The sequence below is a fragment of the Hipposideros armiger genome, unplaced genomic scaffold (genome assembly GCF_001890085.2).
Source record: "Hipposideros armiger isolate ML-2016 unplaced genomic scaffold, ASM189008v1 scaffold_444, whole genome shotgun sequence".
In the NCBI taxonomy this organism is placed as follows: Eukaryota; Metazoa; Chordata; class Mammalia; order Chiroptera; family Hipposideridae; genus Hipposideros; species Hipposideros armiger.
In genome coordinates, this window is record NW_017731794.1 from 1282070 (window position 1) to 1301006 (window position 18937).

General features: G+C 33.4%; 1 protein-coding gene across 3 annotated transcripts in view; it reads left to right on the plus strand.

Moving 5' to 3' along the window:
• The window catches only part of LOC109394917 (probable ATP-dependent RNA helicase DDX60), a 108774-nt gene that overhangs the window by 37677 nt on the left and 52160 nt on the right, over window positions 1-18937 (plus strand). For 2 of the 3 annotated variants that reach the window (XM_019665492.1, XM_019665491.1), the window contains 11 exons: window positions 585-740; window positions 3156-3261; window positions 3723-3838; window positions 4517-4576; window positions 5366-5526; window positions 8648-8906; window positions 10469-10635; window positions 11181-11342; window positions 12792-12941; window positions 14969-15088; window positions 16250-16345. In XM_019665492.1, the coding sequence (XP_019521037.1) occupies window positions 585-740; window positions 3156-3261; window positions 3723-3838; window positions 4517-4576; window positions 5366-5526; window positions 8648-8906; window positions 10469-10635; window positions 11181-11342; window positions 12792-12941; window positions 14969-15088; window positions 16250-16345 (1553 nt within the window). The remainder of the gene's footprint in view (window positions 1-584; window positions 741-3155; window positions 3262-3722; window positions 3839-4516; window positions 4577-5365; window positions 5527-8647; window positions 8907-10468; window positions 10636-11180; window positions 11343-12791; window positions 12942-14968; window positions 15089-16249; window positions 16346-18937) is intronic. The other variant, XM_019665493.1, reaches the window with a different exon arrangement.

The window sequence follows — 18937 nt, forward strand, 5'->3', positions numbered from 1 at the left end:
AGATGAAGCTGATTTCTGTATTTATTACATGTGATTTGTTTTCCTTTGAGTTATTTTCTTAGAATAACTTTTCTGTTCTTTCTTAATAGTAAAAAATAAAACACAGTTTAAGAGAGCTACAACTGATTGAACATTCTTGAAGTTTGTTTGACCTCTAGGATTTGGTTCCCCCATATTGCAAACATTAAAATAAATTGGCTACATATAAATTTAACAATCCTCCACACGTTTTTCTCATTTCTGAAAATTCATACTTTTTATTGTTTTATTTAATGTAAAGTTGTGTGTGGTGTGGCATTTTTTATTGACTTAAATGATAATTAGATATTCACCATCTGTTATTGTTAGCTAAGATAGTTATAATTTTTAATACTTAGTTATCAAATAGGCATACAAGATAAAATTTTAAATCTACAAACTCTTAGTCAACAGTAGCAACCATTTTCATTCAGATGCAGTATGGAACTCACAGAATATTTTACTGTTGAAAAAGTATTTCAGAACTCTATGAATTTACTCAAAATGTGTGTTTCTGTGTATGTGTGAATGACTTTTAATATTTAGTATTTTTAACTATTACATAGGCCTACATTTGAATTTGGGAACTGTCATTATGAAAGATTATGAACACCTGTGGAATACTGTATCAAAGTTGGTCATGGAGTTTGATGTTGGAAAGCCATTTCCTCTGAGAACAACAGAACTTAATTTTCTTAAAAAGAATCCATTACCAATCAAAGGTAAGAAATATATGTNNTATATATATATATATATATATATATATATATATATATATATATATGTATGTTTTTTTTAAATTTAAAGTTAAGAACCCTTTAAATTAATATGAAATAAAAGCAGCATTTTTCTAAAATGTTTTAAAAGTACCACTATCTAAATGCTACAAGTATAAGTAAGTTTTTTGTTACTATGTTATTTAATAGTAAATTACCTTTATTGTTGTATCATCAGGGTGATATGCTATGATTATAGTTTTGAAGAGTTATATGTTTTATTTGTAACTAATATTGATATGATTTTTTTAAAAAGTCAGATATATGTGACTTCCATTTTCATTTATATGGCAATACAGTATAGAGCAAGTGGAAATCTCTTGTGGGAAACTATTAAAATGATGGATAAGAGATGTTAAACATTTATATAATTACAGCTAAGCTCAAAACAATAGAAGGGAAATACCAGGAGCCACAAGAAGCAGGAAGAGACTGATCTCTGGGTAGTACAAAATAAATCACTCTGAGAATTTCTGGTTATAGATCTTTTCTGAGTAATCTAGGACTTCATTTACTCTATTAGCAGGGTCAATAAAACTCTAAGCCAAAAAATTAACTTTAAGTGATCAAAGGAATTAGCAAATTCTCTGTAGATATACATAACACAAACCCTGGTTTTACAGGATTTTCTGCCAACATATTAGTGCAAATACAAATTTGTAAAACAACAGAGGAAATAAGCCCTAAGAAAAACAGTAAGCTAAAGAACTAGAACTCTTAAATACTTTAGATTTTGTAATCATCAAAAGTAAAGTATCCTATATGTGTGTTTTAAAATGCTTAAAGAAATAAAATATGAGATTTGAAATATTAGAATATAACAAAATAAAAACATCATTCACATTTTCAAATAACTGAACTTGTAGAAATGAAAATATTATCAACAGATGAGTCAAAAAGCTGATTGGATATTGCTGAAGAGAGAATTTGTGAACTAGAAATAAATCAAAAGAATTACAGATATAGAGAGATGAACATGTTGTATACTTTAAATTTACACAATGTTGTATGTCAATTATGTCTCAGTAAAGACAGAAAATTTTAAAAAATCAAACAACAAACAAAAAATAGAGATGAAAAAATATAAAAGCAATGTTGAAATATATGAAGGATAGAATGAAGAAGTCAACTTTTCATTCATTTGGAGATTCAGAAGGAGAGATTGAGCCAATATGAGTCGGGCAATATTTTGAAGAGATTATGGTTGGGCATTTACCTGGATTGATGAAAGACAAGAATTTGCACATTCAGAATGTATTGTAAACCTCAAGTGGAATAAATAAAACACATGCTCATACATAGTCTCAGACAAATACATACACTAGACACAATAGAATAAAATTATAGAATATAAAAAATAAATATCTTAAAAGAACCAGTTACCTACAAGGAACAAAAAGTCTAATATACATTTTAAATAATATTTATAGAAGTCAGAATAGAGTAACATGATATACAATTCATAAAATATAATTTAAGAATGAAGGAGTACTGTGGATATTTTCAGAAATACAAAACTTATTTATCCATCGTCATAGCATCACTGAAGACATTTCTATATGATGAATTTCAGGAAAAAGAAAATGATCTGAGAAGGAATATGAGGAGAAAAACTAACAGGAAATTAGGGTGTATTGATATAAGGATATTTTTCACGATGTGAAGAAAGAATATATACCCTCTTTTCCTTTTGTCAGACTGAGTTTCACGAGACAAACACTCTTGAGTGTAAGTAGTTTTATTGATCCCAGAAAGATAAAATAAGGGAGTGGTCAAGATAGAACAGGAAGAGAAGAAAGTGAAAGCAAGGCATGTTAGTGAGTGGTTTTCCACTGTGTGCAACTACAGGTAAATTTTAATGGGGATCTCAGTCTTTGGCTGAGGACTCTCTCTGGGGCATTACATTCTTAGCACTGCCCCATGTGGGTTGTAAGATACAAAGTGCGTAGGCAGAGCGTTGTAGAGATTGTACAGGAAGGCATTGGGAAAACACAGAAACAGTGAACAACGAGGGAAAAATGGGCAGAACAATGGCAGCTTACCTAGAATTATGAACCAGATACCAAATAAAGGCTTTTACTAGCCAACTACCATATATATGACATATATGTGATATGTGTGCTATCTATTACTTACCTACCACCTACCTACTTAAAAGCTGTCTATTTCTTTATACTCTGCTGTGTTCTAAAATATTTTAAAGTGGGAAATAACTTTATGGGAAGGGCTATAGTTGATAAATATAATATAAATAAAATCAATGAAAAATGTTTTTAATGTCAAGTTTTAGATAATAATGTGTAGTATTCCTGTATGAAAGTTTTACCTTTGACCTTATCTTAATATTTTACTTGTTTACAGACTCCTCCAAGGAAGAGATACCCAGTTTGGGTTTTATTCCAGTGTCATCCGAGGTGGTTGATAAATTTGCTGGAGACATTTTGAAAGATTTGCCTTTCCTAAAGAGGTATAGGGGCAAAAGTGCCTCAGTGAATACTTGTGTGGAATGGAAGAATTACTTATTAAAGATTCCTTGAAATGTAACAGATTAGAGTATATTAGATGTAATACATATTTTGTAACACATAATGAGTTTAATATCAAATTTAACAATGTCCTTTGATTAATACTAGGTGAAAATCAGCATGGTTTTAGTCTTAGAGTAAAATCACTCCACCTGCATATTTTTAATTAATGAATTAATTAATGAATATTTGTTGATGTTGATGGGACTATTAGAAACATGGAGTGCATTCTGGGCTCTTAAGCCTCTAATAAACTGCTCTTTAGATTCAACCATTCACATTGTATCACAGAAAGAGGAAAGGGGGCTATGATTTTTTAAATTATTACAGAGTGTAATCTGTGCTAAGTTATATTTGAAGGCATGCAATTTAAAATATGCATATATTTATTTTTATCTCATAGTGACGATCCTATTTTAACTTCACTGGTTAAACATAAGGAATTTGATGAACTTGTACATTGGCATTCTCGCAGACCCCTTAGTGATGATTATGACAGGACAAAGTGCCAATTTGATGGTGAGCTCTGTGACTCTGGTGAAATAAATTAAAATCAATTTCACTCTCTGCCTTTTATCTCATTATGAAATATTAGCATGTTATGTGCCACAAATTATACTTCTTGAGTAACAATAGTCTAGAACAGCGGTTCTCAACCTTTCTAATGCCACGACCCCTTAATACAATTCCTCATGTTGTGGTGACCCCCAACCATAAAATTATTTTCNTTGCTACTCTATAACTGTAATTTTGCTACTGTTATGAATCGTAATGTAAATATCTTTTTGTTCTCTGATGGTCCTAGGTGACCCCTGTGAAAGGGTTGTTCGACCCCCAAAGGGGTCGCGACCCACAGGTTGAGAACCACTGGTCTAGAAGGTATTTAGATGAATGTCCATAAAGATGGTGATGAAAAAGTCCCATTTCATTTACTGGAAGTCATATGTACATAGGTCTCCAGGCGTCTTAGGAGGAAGTACACAAGTACGGCATTTGTCCCCACAAAAGTTAGAAGCTGTTTTAAGCAAAGACAGTTTATAGTTGAAGAAATCTGTGTTTTCCTTGATACAAAAAATATAGAGGCCATTGTCTTTCAAGCAATTGCCGCTGCTTTCATGTTACGCAGTTGACAGTGTGTATAACAAGTGCCAACGTTTTATCTGCCTTCATGCTCCGATTGGGTGGAACTGCAAAAAGAGGCTCATAAAACCACTAACAGAAGATCAACAGAGTTTGAATTGGGATCTTGTCTCTTTGGTTCGTGCCTTGTCTTCATGTCATATTTGTCTACCCTTATGGTCACTCACACTGTCCTTCAAGTTGACAATATTTACTTTCAGAAGAAAGGAGTTTGCATAGTAATCATGCCCATATGAAATACTTATCAGCCTACTTATATAAACAGCTACCAAGATCCTGCGAAATATGAGGGGCTCCTTGAGATTAACCATTAACATTTGTCAAAGTGGTTTGATTTGATATGTGTAGATAGACATAGAAAAATTAACTAGCTTAGTTACTCCCTTTAAGTGAGTATGATAGTTTTCCTTGGGTAAGTAGTAAGTCACAGCTTGATTGTTGGGACTTCGTATGTCATTGGATTTTACCATAGTGTAAGTTTTTCTCATCTGCCAAGCTCTTGAATCTGTGGCTATGGTCTGGTCTAAGAACTTTTCTGTCAAGTGATGCAAGAAGCCAGAGTATCCCAAATGGATATCTTCTTCACTCTGCATCTACCTTCCTCTTCTTAACTTTAAGGGCACATGACAAAGGTAATGCCCAGAATCTGTAATTCTTTATAGCATCCTGATATTTGTTTTGGGAGGTAGATAGTGAAAAAGTGTTTTGTCACTTCCACCATTTAAATAAGATAAGGGATTATTCTATAGACAAGACCTAGTCTGAATTAAGATTCCTTCCTTAACAGAAGTGAACAGAGTAAATTACTATTAAGATATGAAAAGAAAACTGCATGTGTGGGTGGGATGGTGTGAATAAGTAGTGAGAAATATAGTTGTGTTACATTTTAAGTCTTTTCTTTTTCAGAAAAATCTAGAGATCGTTATTTTCTTAAATCTCTGCAAAAGTATTATCGCTTTCAACGATTTTATGGAAATTCACTAGAATCAGTCTCTTCCAAACTCATTGTAACTCAAGCTGTCAAGCCAAAGAAGAATTTCAGTGGGTCCAAGAGCAAAAAGGCAAATGTAGGTTCTGTAAATTCTACCAACATGTTTTATTTTTCTTTGTCTTTTCTTAGTTTGATGTTTTTCGGTCTCTTTGGTAGTTTCTTTCCATGCCATACATTTTCTTTTAATATATGATCACTTATTATTTTATTTAGTTGCTAAGAAACTCTAACCTGTATATAAAAAGTTATACATTGCCCTCTATATATAATAAAATATACATTTATTTGAAAAAAGATAAGACATTAAATAACTAAATAAATATTGAAGTAACATTAAAAATATAGCTCTTAACATTAAAAATGTAGCTCTTTAAGAGATCCAGTCCACGGTGGCAATATGGTTCCTGAATTCACCTTCTCCTATGGATATGCTGAATTTATAGCTAGCTTAATTATTCCCTTTAAAATTCCCTCTGAAGGAAATCCAGAAACTAGCTGAGTGACTCCTACACATTGAGTGAATGAGAAAAAAATCCAGTGAAACAACAAGAGGAGGCTGAGACATACTCTTCCACTAGACACCACTCCTGGTATAGTGGCATATAATCAGGAAAGTAACTCGCAACTCCCACCTTCTCCCTCTGGATGTAAGGCTTTGGACCCAACAACTAGCACCCCAACTTTTAAGATTTCTACCTGAGGGAAGGGCCCCCAAAACATCTAACTCTGAATGCCAATGAGAGTTGCTTCCACAAGACCCAAAAGACTATATAGCAAACAAAGAAATGGTTTTTAACAGGCTTGCACTGAACTTGCCTAGCTATCCCCATAGGGTTCAGCCAGAGATAGCAGACTAAAACACTTATCTCCCATTCCTTCCCTGAAAGAAGCCAATTCGCACACTTTAAAAGCTGCTGTCTGGGGGTCAGTCTTCTAACTTAGCGTGCACCTAGAGATAGATTGTAGTCCTCCTCAGACATCAGGAAGGCAGAGTACACCATCTCTGTATTCTCTCTCTGGCCTGCTTCAGGTGTACAATGTAATAATGTAAATAAATGTAATGTGTTTTGCATAAGCCTCATGGTAACCACAAAGCTGAAACCTATAATAGACAACAGAGAAAGAGAAATAAATCTAAGCATTTGACTATAGAAAATTATCAGATCCATAAAGGAAGAGGCAAAGAGAAGAGAGGAACAAAGGAGTTATAAAATCGGCCAGAAAAAAAGAAAATTAACAAAATGGTATTGTAAGTCTATACCTGTCGATAATTATTTGAAATATAAATTGACTGAATTATCTAATCAAAAGTCATAGAGTGGCTGAATGAATAATAACAAAAGACCCAACTATATGCTGCCTACAAGAGACTCACTTCAGCTTTAAGGACACACACAGACTAAAATTAAAACGATGGAAAAAGATATTCCATGGAAATGGAAACCAAATAAAAAGCAGGCGTAGCTATACTTATATCAGAGAAAATAGACTTTACATAAAAAACTGTAATAAGAGAGAAAGAAGGTCATTATATAATGATAAAGGTGAAAATCTGAAAGCTTTCTGAGATTCGGAATAAGACAAGGGTGCCTACTCTTGCCACTTCCCTCTGCTCCCATTCTTGCCATTCTTATTCAAAATAGTATGGAAAGTCTAAGCCAGAGCAGTTAGGCAAGAAAAAGAAAAGAAAGTCATCCAAATTGGAAAGAAAGAAGTAAATGTCTCTATTTGCAGATGACATAACATTATATGTAGAAAACCCTATAGAATCCACCCAAAAACAGAACCAATAAATAAGTTCAGTAAAGTTACAGGTACAAATTTACATACAAAAGTCTGTTTCATTTCTATACACTAATAATAAACTATCAGAAATAGAAAGTAAGAAAACAATCCCATTACAATTGCATCAGAGTAAAATACTGAGAAATCAATTTAATCAAGATGGTAAAAGACCTGTACACTGAAAACTATAAGACACTGATGAAATAAACTAAAGAAACAAATAAATGGAAAGATATTCCATACTTATGGATTGGAAGAATATTGTTAAAATGTCTATACTATCTAAAGCAATCTACAGAATCAATGCAATCCCTATCAAAATTCCAGTGGCATTTTTTTCACAGAAATAGAACAAATAATCCTCAAATTTGCATGGAACTACAAAAGACCCTGAATAGCCAAAGCAATATTGAGAAAAAGAACAATGTTGGAGGCATCACACTCCCTGATTTCAAACTATTATAAAATTATAGTAATCAAAACAGTATGGTATTGGCATAAAAGCATTTGTAAGATTAAAACATTGGGAAAGCTCAATATTATTGATTAGAATTAAATACTGAGAAAGTGATGACAACTGAAATTGAGTTTGTTATAGGCAAAGTTTAGATATTAATTTTATGAATAACCAGAATTGTCTAAGGTTTGTCAGAAGTCTCTTGTGAATACAACATTTTCTAATTTGTCTTTGCAGATTAATAAATCATATTAATAAAAGTATAGTACAAGTGGGCCCATATTGTGTTTAAGTCAATTTGAAATGAGTATCTGGATAGAGCAAATAAGTTGTATTTATGTTATTCCTTCTATCCCCTCCTTTTTTTCATTCCCTTTCTATTTTCTCATTCACTCATCAAACATGAACTAAATATTTTATGCTTGGGATGTATAGACAGTTATGACACATTTATGTTTCAAGGTAATTAATCTAGAGGGGAAGTATGACAAGTAAAATCACAGCTACAGCACATGTTATGAGTGCTTTGATAGAGAGATTCTTGGGCAGAGGAAAAATATATGACCTATACTTAGGAGCGGTAGGGAGGGCTTCATATAAGAAATATCTTGAAAGGCAAGTAGGGGATAGAGAGGAAAGTACAAGTATGGAAGAATGGGAGATGAAAACCAATTCCAATCACAGCAACAGGAAACAGTGCATGGAGACAGAAAACAAACAAATGAAAAAAACCAAAAACCAAAAAAAAAAACAGTGGCTTGGTGTTTCTGATTTTGTTATATTTTTTCTTTGATTTATAACCTAGACTACTCAGAAAACTAAAAATTATCTGCATAGAGCCTTTATACTCATTAAAATGAATTGTCATAAGTTTTTCATATTGTCTCGTTCATGAAATATCATCTTGGAATATTTCCAGCTTGATTCATGGGATGTTTCTTTCCTTTTTGGGCAGGGGACTAAGGCTGAAATAATTACTGAAGCGAATAAGAAGAGGTTATTTGCCAAGGAAGAAGAAAAAGAAGAGAAAAAATGGAGTGTTCTGTCATTTTCTATTGAAGAGGAAATGAAAGAGAATTTAAACTCTGGAATAAAGAATCTGGAAGATTTTTTGAAATCATGTAAAAGTAACTCGGTGAAATTTAGAGTTGAATTAGTAGGGTTAACTGCCTGCTTGAAAGCATGGAAGGAACATTGCAGAGGCCAAGGAAAAGGTATGTGATTCTGTGTTTTTTCTTTTGATGAATTGGAGAATTAATAAAAACAACTACAAAAAAAAATGGAGCGATGACTGCTGTCACTTATTATTAACTGGAAATTTGTGTTAGAAGCCTTGATACATTATCTGATTTTATCCTTACAAAATTCCTCTAAGTGTTCTTACTTCTATTTTATCAGTGAGCAGTGAAATCTCAGTGAGGGTCCAGGGTCCTAGTAACAAATATTAAGCACGTTCATAAGCAAATTCAAATGAAATCACAATCAAAGAGAGGTTTAAGAAAAACGACTTACAAAGTTGTGGGAATGGTTAAGGGAACCAACAAAGACGGCGAGGCCCCCAGGGAAAATTTGTCATTCCTCTTTGAGATCTGAAGTGTACACATTTTCTTTTTGGGTAAAACTGGTATTATGTTTGTCAGCATACTGAGTTCTTCCAAAAATTGCTGTGGCTTCCATGCACCTTACTTTATAATTTCTACAATGGAGAGTACAAAAGAAGAGAGGGTGAGGAATATAGTGGAGCAATAAGACTGGGTAGAGATATGTAAATTGATAGCAGGTGAAATGATCATGTGCCATACCTCCAAACTGACGATCCTTTCAAGTAAACCTAATTGATTTCAGTCTTGAACATCTCCACACTTGAATCCACTTAACACCTGGTAACCAGGTTCTTTTTTCCCCCACTCTCATTCTGCTAACTTCAGTCTGCTCTCGCAGTCAGCCTTTCACTGTGGATTCTATCACAGTGAGAAGCATTAAGACTTGGCCTACTGTAAGTATTTCTCCCCAACCAAGATGTTGTATCAGAATTTGAATTTGGCTGCTACTAAGATAGATCAGAATTAACAATGGCTTACCCTCCTGGAGAGTAATATTTCTGTATTAAATTTTTTTTGTAGCCTCATAGCGTTCAGTAGGTGTTTGGTAATATTTGTTAAACAGATCAAGTATAGGTTGATTGGAAGACAGGCAGAATCAAAACCAGCCCTAACTTGGTAAGTATGGAAAGATTAGCAGTGAGGAGAAATAAAAAGGATATATATTTGACTATAAAGAAATGGAGAGGAATTGGCAAAGTCTGTATCTGGCAGTTGTAATAGGCCGATTGAATTGAGAGGCTCCAGTGACTACACCAAATACTTATGTATGGTCAATAGTAGAACTCAATAAATGTTGCTGAGTTTTTAGCCAGATATTTAAAGTCATTTGAAGAGATGAAAAGAACAGGTGGAAAAAGGATTTGTTTTTTCCCCAGAACTTATACAAACATGAGCTTTAATGATCTTATTTCTATCAGCTACAAGGTTTTTCTTTTTCTCCAGCTCTTATACAGCTGCTTCTCCATTATCCACAGAGATGACGAAGTGTGTATAGTTGCACTTTAATTTTATTTTATTTAGTACTTAGTAGTCCACAACCTCCATTAATGTTAAGTAAGATAGTTAATTTAATTAGGTTTGATTTGATAGCCTGGATGGCTAATCTTGGATAATCAAACATTTATTATTATTGGTGGTCTTGATAACAATTTTATTGTTTATTCTTTGCCAAGGTGAAACCACAAAAGATTTAAGTATAGCTGTTCAAATGATGAAAAGGATCCACTCCTTGATGGAAAAATACCCAGAACTTTTACAAGAGGCAGATCGGCGACTCATAGCCAGATGCCTTAAGTATTTAGGATTTGATGAGTTGGCAAGTTCTTTATATCCAACCGAGGTAATGTTTTCATAATAGCTCCATTTTAATAGAGTAATTATTAGGTACATATAAAGTGTCTTGCTAGTACAGTCACCTCTTCTAGATTTTTTTTTTACCTGAAAATATTTATGCTGAGTTCATAATCATTATTAGTAATCCAGCTGCTCAAATTTAAAGTAATCTAGAATTAGGAAGCTTGTACAAATTCTTGTCTGGACAAACATTAAATGCCAGATAATCTCTGCAGCTCCTTGAAACTAATCCCATGTTTAATTCTAACAAAACAAAAAAATTAACCATTATAATTGTGATTGTGAATTGTCTTTAAATATATCAGATTGTAGCTACAAATAGCATGATGGATATTTGAAAACCTTGTTATCTGCTAATTTACTCATGATTAACTGACTTGATGGTAAAGGACTTCTTCAATAAATATTACAAAATGTAAAGGCTGGTAAGATGATTTTCTCATAAAAACTGCTCAGTAATAAATATTTTAATTATTTAAATGATGTTATAATTTAATATCACTTTCAAAATGGACTTTTAAAATAATTTAGGATGCAGCAGATGATGACATAAAGGAGAAGAAAAAGAATAAATATTCAATTGGCATTGGGCCAGTTCGGTTTCAACTACAATATATGGGTCATTATTTGATACGAGATGAGAGAAAAGATCCAGATCCCAGAGTTCAGGATTTTATTCCTGACACATGGCAGGTAATGATTGCATGAAACAAACATTTTTATATTTTATTATTAAATGTGATCTTAGGAGCTTCTCATTACTATGGCTCTACCTATTTGTCATGAACTTAATATTGAGTCATATTATTTAAAATTATTTTGTCATTAGGGATGTAAAATGTAAACCCTTTTCCCAACTTAAAGAAAGTGAAATTTTCATTTCATTAATTTTCTATAAACAGACCAGCTCCTTAGAGGTACTCTGATGATTTCACATGTATATTTTTGAATTTCTGTGTCATCCAGTTGTATCCTTATGGATCAGCCTCCAAAATTTCCTGTGTCAGTAGGATTTCATATGTAAATATATACTTGTGCATATATATTTACATATTTATATATATATTTACATACATATTACATATATATTTACATATTAGAAATTTGGGCAGCTTAAACTGTATAGACCAGGGGTCAGCAAACTGCAGCTCGTGAGCCCCATGCAGCTCTTTGGGTACGTACATGTGGCTCTGAAGTAAAATTGAAAATGAAAATAAAGCTATCATAGTTTCATTTATAACATTTTTAAAGAATATTATTCACATAATGGTTATTATGTAAAAATATATTTATGGCTCTCGAATAATTTTTAAATTGTTGTGAGGGACAGGATTGGCTCTTCCAGGGGTCGGCAAACGTTTGAGACGGAACATACCCAAAGAACCGCATGTGGCTCATGAGCCGCAGCTTGCCGACCCCTGGTGTAGACAATTGTTTAAATATTGATGTGCCTCATCTATCACTATAGTATCTAGTCTTCTATAAATAAATGTAAATTTAATATTTATGGATATAAAATTTGGAATAAAATGGTGAGTTTCTGCATAGACTGAACCATGAATATTTACCCACAAAAGTGCAATTGAACGTTTTTTCACATACTACCCATCATACAGGTTTATGATTCTTTGACTAGCCATCATTTTGATGAATAAAAGGATAGGCTGAAGGGATGAAGATCCCACATGTCCTCTAAAGTAGGTACCTGGCATTATTCTATATAGGATTTAGAAGGTAAGTAATAAAATAATGAATTACTGATTTTTTTTTCTCCTCGGCCACTTTTTCACCATTAGAAAAATACATATTGTCTACTTCTTAGAACTTAATTTCTCAAAGTCATTCTGCACTTAATCAATGACAAATAATTAGAAAAAATATCCTCCCAATAAGAAGATATTTTATTCGCACTCATTTTCCATTTTTCACACACAAACCCATCTCCAGTTGCTCAAAGGCCTAACAGTTCTGTTTTCTGAGAGAATATCATGACTTCTTCAGATTTTCCTGTACATTTCTTCAAGTGTTTTCAATTCCCAGTTATTCCATTTGAGAGTCAGAAAATTAAAAGCGTATTAATATATGTGTGTTGGTAATGTGCTGTTCCCATTACTGACACAAATGGTGCTCTCAACCCTGCAGCGTGAGCTCCTTGATGTTGTGGATAATAATGAGTCAGCAGTGATTGTTGCCCCAACATCCTCAGGCAAAACCTATGCTTCCTACTACTGCATGGAGAAAGTGCTGAGGGAGAGCAATGAAGGGGTGGTTGTGTATGTTGCTCCAACAAAGGTAGGGCTCAAGTGACTTCCATTTTCTTTCATGCTCAAACCTCCTCTTTTAAAATAATACATGTAGGTGTGTAGTGAATCTATTTCACTATTTATTTGTTTTCCAGGTTTATTAAGATCTAATTGACGTGTAACATTGTATTATTTAAAGTGTATATCAATGATTCAATATATGTATATATTGTGAAATGATTACCACAAAAAGTTTAGTTAGCTTATTAACTTATAATTATAATTCTTTTCTTGTGATGAGAACTTTTAAGATCTACCCTCTTGGCAACTTTCAAATATGCAATACAGTATTGTTAACTATAGCCCCATGCTGTACATGATATCCCCATAACTTATTCATGTTACATGTGAAAATTTGTCCCTTTTGACCATTTTATGCTTCCCCTCATCCCACCCTGCCTTTGGCAACCACCAATCTATTCTGTTACCAGGAGTTTTAATTTATTTTTTTAACCTGTATTTTCTCTTTTTAGTTTCAGAGGCCCAAATAATAGTTTACTTAGAATCATTGTGAGGAAAAAGCCTGGTCTTGTGATCTTGTCATTTAGCATTGTGCATGAATTGACAAAAGTACCCACACTTTGCTGGACAATGTTGAGTCACTTATGAGCCTAATATTTTTATGTCTAGGACTGTATGATGTTGAACTTAAAAACAAAGTATGATTTTTGTCATTTAGGAGAAAGTCAGATTTGCAGGAAGTATAAGTTTGCATATCCTCATTCACAACCCATTGTTTTTAATGTGATTACAATTAAGAAAGACAAATTTCGTTGGGATAACTTTAATTCTACACATTAATATGAATTCAGACTCCTTTTTATTTTCTAAGAAAATGTGTAGTGTCCAGTGACTTGTGGTCAGCCTCAGCACCAGATTGATTAATATGATTAGTTGAAATTAGCACTTTATTTTTTATTGTAGCTTTTTTTGTTTTTCATGGGTATGAAAGCAATAAGCGCTCATTGTCAGAAATTAATAAAATATATCAAGAAAAATTAAGCTTACTAGAAGTGGAATTGGTAAATCAACACACTACATATTGCCAAACTACTATCTAGTTAAATCCATTTTTATTTCTACTGGCTGAATATGGAAGTGTACATTCTCTAATCATTTCCAGTGTTCTTATTATCACTTAAAAAGTTTTTGCCATACTAATAGCTGAAAACTTTTATTTAAATTTACATTTTTGTTATTACTAATGATTTGGGCATCTTTATGTATGGTTTGGGGGCATTGGTATTTCTTTATTCATGACCACTTATGGATGTATTTGCCCTATTTTCTTTTTCTTTGGGGGAAGGGAATGTCTTTTAATTTATTTATCAGAACTTTGCATAATTAGTATAATACTTTTTCTCTTTAAAGTATAATGAATATAGTCATATTTGTCATTTTGTCTTTTTATTATATTGTGGTCATATCAATGATAACATATGGTTAATATCTTGGTATAAACAGATCTATGAATATTTTCATTTAGCTCTTTCATGTGTGCTCAAATATATAAAAATACATGAAAATGTTCACTTTTAGTATCTTTATGCTTATGTTTTAAAATTTACATTTTAATCTATGTGAATTTTTTTTGAGGGGGGCAAAAATGTGAAATAGATTTTCATCGGTTTTCACACATTCAGATTCCATGGGCCAGCCTACACGCTTGATCCAGAGCATGGTTCTACCTGTTTACATCTATATTCAAATGTAAGATGTCTGATAATAAGAACCAGAAAACTACCTTGACTATCCCTCACTTGACCTTTCTTTTATAGCAGACTCACAGTTCTCTTACTTTAGGTTGAGGTTTATCAATGAGGTTCAGCATGCTTAGGCAAGTATTTCAAAGAGAGCATGTGAGTATATTTAGAGTAGATGAATACAAGAAAGGGGTTATTAAGCTTTCAGCACACATAGCAGGACATATATTATTTTTATATACTTCCTGTTATTCTCTGTAGTTTTACCTGTACTTTATTATGTGATTAACAAATCTCTTTCTTTGTCAACCAGGCCCTCGTTAATCAAGTGGCAGCAACTGTTTACAATCGTTATACTAAAAATATGCCAAGTGGTGAAACTCTATGTGGTGTTTTTACAAGGGATTATCGTCATGATGCCCTAAACTGTCAGGTAGGATATATTAATTCATGCATTTGTTATCAAATTATACAGTAGTACTTATATGACTTTTTCACTAGAAATTCAACATCTTCACAAGGCCTAATGGAAATAATTTTTTTGAATTTACAAAAAATGAAGTGGCTTTAGAGAAAAGTTAATATTTTTATATTCAGAGAGTGAGAAATAGAACTAATCTTTTTTTTAGGACACTTAGATTTTGATTTCATATTTCAGTTATAGTTCACTGCATCATATTGGTTTGTAACTTGATTCAGAATGATCTGAAGAATCCAATGTTATAAAAGTATTAATAAACATCAATTACCTAATCAGAATTACTTTTTATTGATATGTAGGGTTTCCTTACTTTTCTTGATGAGTAGGATACTCACTGTAATTTTTAAAATGTCATATTATGGATAGAAAACTGGGTGTTAAATAAATCATACACAATTTTTCTCCTTATTGAACTCATAGGTAAACAATTAAGACTAGACAAAAAGTGAAAACATGATTATAGAACATTGTATAGTAGACATGGAGATGTGTTGCCCAGATCACCTCTTAAGGAGGTACTTGTTGCCTAGATGTAGGAGTGTGGTCATGACAGATGTCACTTCTCCCAGTTCTGCTTCCATAATATGTATCCTGTGACTGAGCTAGACAGGGGTATAAACACTGGGCCATTTTGGCTTCATATGGAATTGCTCTGACAGCCAATATTCACTGCAGAATTTTGAGCCACATTGGCCAAGGCTTCCTCAGGCCTGTTTTGAAGTTTAGCTTTTCCCTCTGCCCTACTGTGCTTCCCCCCACTTCCATAGTTGTTGATTCTTTATAAACATTTTTCAACCTAAATTGTATTTTGGAGTCAGATTTTGAAGAAATAAACCTGTGACAATTAATTCTTTCTATTTCTTATTACTTTGAATGTTCATAAATAAGAATTTAAATTTCAAATCTGGTATTTTACCATTTTGACCCATAAAATAACTTGTAACTTCATAAAGTTCCAACTAATATATCACAATTTTAATGAAACATCAGAAGCAATATTGTATCCTACTTATCAGGTGGTACATTCAGGAGTTATAACTCTATATTCTTACAGCTATGTTTTCACATAGTAAGTGCTCAAAATGTTTGTTTATAAAATGTGATTATTTTTAGGTACTTATCACAGTGCCTGCCTGCCTTGAAATTCTGCTGTTAGCTCCTCATCGCCAAGCATGGGTGAAAAGGATCAGATATGTTATATTTGATGAGGTAGGTTTGGTATTATGTACCTGGGTGATTTTCTAGTGTACATAAGCACTATAGTGAAGGTCTTTGGTGCTTGAGGACATTTGTCCCTTTGTATGGCATTCAAGTTGGGGAGGCACTTCCTTCTGAATGGTTTTCCCAGTGAATCATACCGCGTCTTTTGGCTCCTCGTTCCTGTTGTGGCTCAATAGGGTATATCAGTGTATTGGCAGAGCTCTGTATTGGAGAGGAACCTGTCATTAGTGCCTACTGTTTCAGAGGAGCAGAAATAACCACCATGGCATAAGTTTTCCTAAACAGATGTCAAGCAACAGATTTTGGGCTATAAAAATGATGACACTTATATAAGTTATTTTATCAGTCACGGTCCCAATTGCAAACAAGTGGCACACTCAAAATACAATTCAAGAAAAGTATTTCCCAAAGGTGTGCGTGAGGGAAACTATAAATGTTAGTGCAGTAATTCAGAACTAGTATCTTGGCCCTAGCCTTAAAGGGACAAGGCAAAGAAGCAGTTACTGAGACTCAAAAGGAGATTCTGATTAAATTGGCCACGTTGTGAGGAACAGTTCCCTTAGTTGAAGGACATAGCTAGCCCAAAGTAATCTGTCAGGAAGGGAGGAAATAGAATAAAGGCCTCACTCTTATTCTCCTCCCTTCTCTTCTCCTGCCAAGGCTGTCCATTGGTCAAATACACTGGAACCAGAGAGCACTGGAGCACTTTTTAAGTAGTCTCCATAAGTTGGTTTCCTTTGGCAGAGAGAGCAGAGTAGAAAACAATGGAATTTTATAGGGGAAAATAGGAAATATTTAGGAAAAAATTTTAGCATTATTAGGAATATTTATTCCAAGAAACTTAAAACAAAAGGATATGTTTTGCTCCAAAAATTTTCAATTTAAAGGGAAAAAAAACAATGTCTGTATTTAACTTAACTTTTCCTGTTGTAAATGTGGGGCTACCAAGCAGGCGGTGCTTTTCATTTGTTTGATACTGATTTTTAGATAATCTGTGTATATTGTATTTTGAGGGCCTGGATTATTTCTGTTAAAAAAAAAATCCATCAACTTTGTCTTTGCAGTCTAGAACCTTGAATTGTACTCTAACCTCAAAACCCTGAAATGATATGAAATTTTTATAAAAGGGTAAAGTAGAAAGGTTTTGAAGGCTAATGTCTATTCTGGTGGGATCAGGGGAAAGTGCTATCTAGTACAAAGCATAAAGTGAATATTCAGCAGAGTGGTATATTATCTGACCAAAGCAGAGCCAAATGGGCAGTGGAAAATTTTGTTTTAATTATCTGATTCTGATAGTAAGTACTTTCCAGTTGATCTCTAGGGGTCATAATTTAATCTGTTTAAAGAAGACCACATTTGAGAATCTAGTTCAGTTTCAAAAGACATTCATTTCTTTATTCAGCAAGTATTTAAGGAATGTCTCCTCAGTGCCAGGCTCTGTTATCTGTTAGTACTGGGAATTCCCAGGTTGAAGGTCACAGAGTAATTGAAAAAAGGGAATTAAACAATTAAGCACACCAATGACTATGCCAGCCCACACTGGCACATGGTGTGAAGGAAAGGAGCTGGCTGCCATGACTGTGACAATGGCTGGGAGACGGTAGGAGGACAACTCTGAAACCGGACAGCAGGAACGTCTTTCTAATAGAGTGACATTAAGCTGAATTTACAGCTTGAAAAGAGGGGGTGAAAGCATTTTAAGCAGAGGGAACAATATATATGAAAGCTCTAGAGCAGGAAATTTCTGTTTCAGGAAGAAAGAAAAGGCTAGTATGTCTGCAGCAAAGTGGGAGCAAGATGAGAGACAGTGGCTTGAGATGAAGCTAGAGAGGCAAGCAGGGGCCAGATTATTCCAGGCAGCACACGCCTTGTTAAGGAGTTTACATTTTGTTCCACATGTAATAGCAAGATATGGAAGAAATTGAATTAGGGACATAGCCTAATCTATCTTTTAGACCCATCATTTTGGCTGTGATGTGAAGAATGTAGGGGGCAGGAAGGGAGCTAGGAGAATAGTCAGGAGGAGATTGTGATATGTGATGGTGGCTTAGTGGGTAGAAAGCATGGAGATAAATACATAGAGTACAAAGGAAGTTTTGAAAGTAAGATAAAGAGGAATTGTTGATGGATTGATTGTGAGGACTAGAGAAAATTTACGGGTGAAGATTTTCTAAGGCCTGAATTTGCAAATATTTATATGCATTTAACATGGTTGGTTAGAGGTAAGAGATAACTATGTATGAAACTTTAGGCTTCCATATCTTATTTTCATGAGCTATTTTCTTTTTTACACTTAAGAAATGTTTTATTTAGCTTTTTTTTGAGTATATATATTTTTTTGAGTATAATTTACATGCAGTAAGAGCACAAATTTTAAAAGTATAGTGTGACTAAGTTTACATATGTGTATACTTATGTAATCATCACCCAGATTGAGATGTTAAACATTTCCATCACTCCAAAGGTTCTCTTGTGCCCCCTCCTAGTCAGGGCCCACAACCAGAGGTAACCACTAGCCTCTCTTCTGTCACCAAATTAATTTTGCTTCTTATACTTCATATAAATGGAATCGTATAGTAT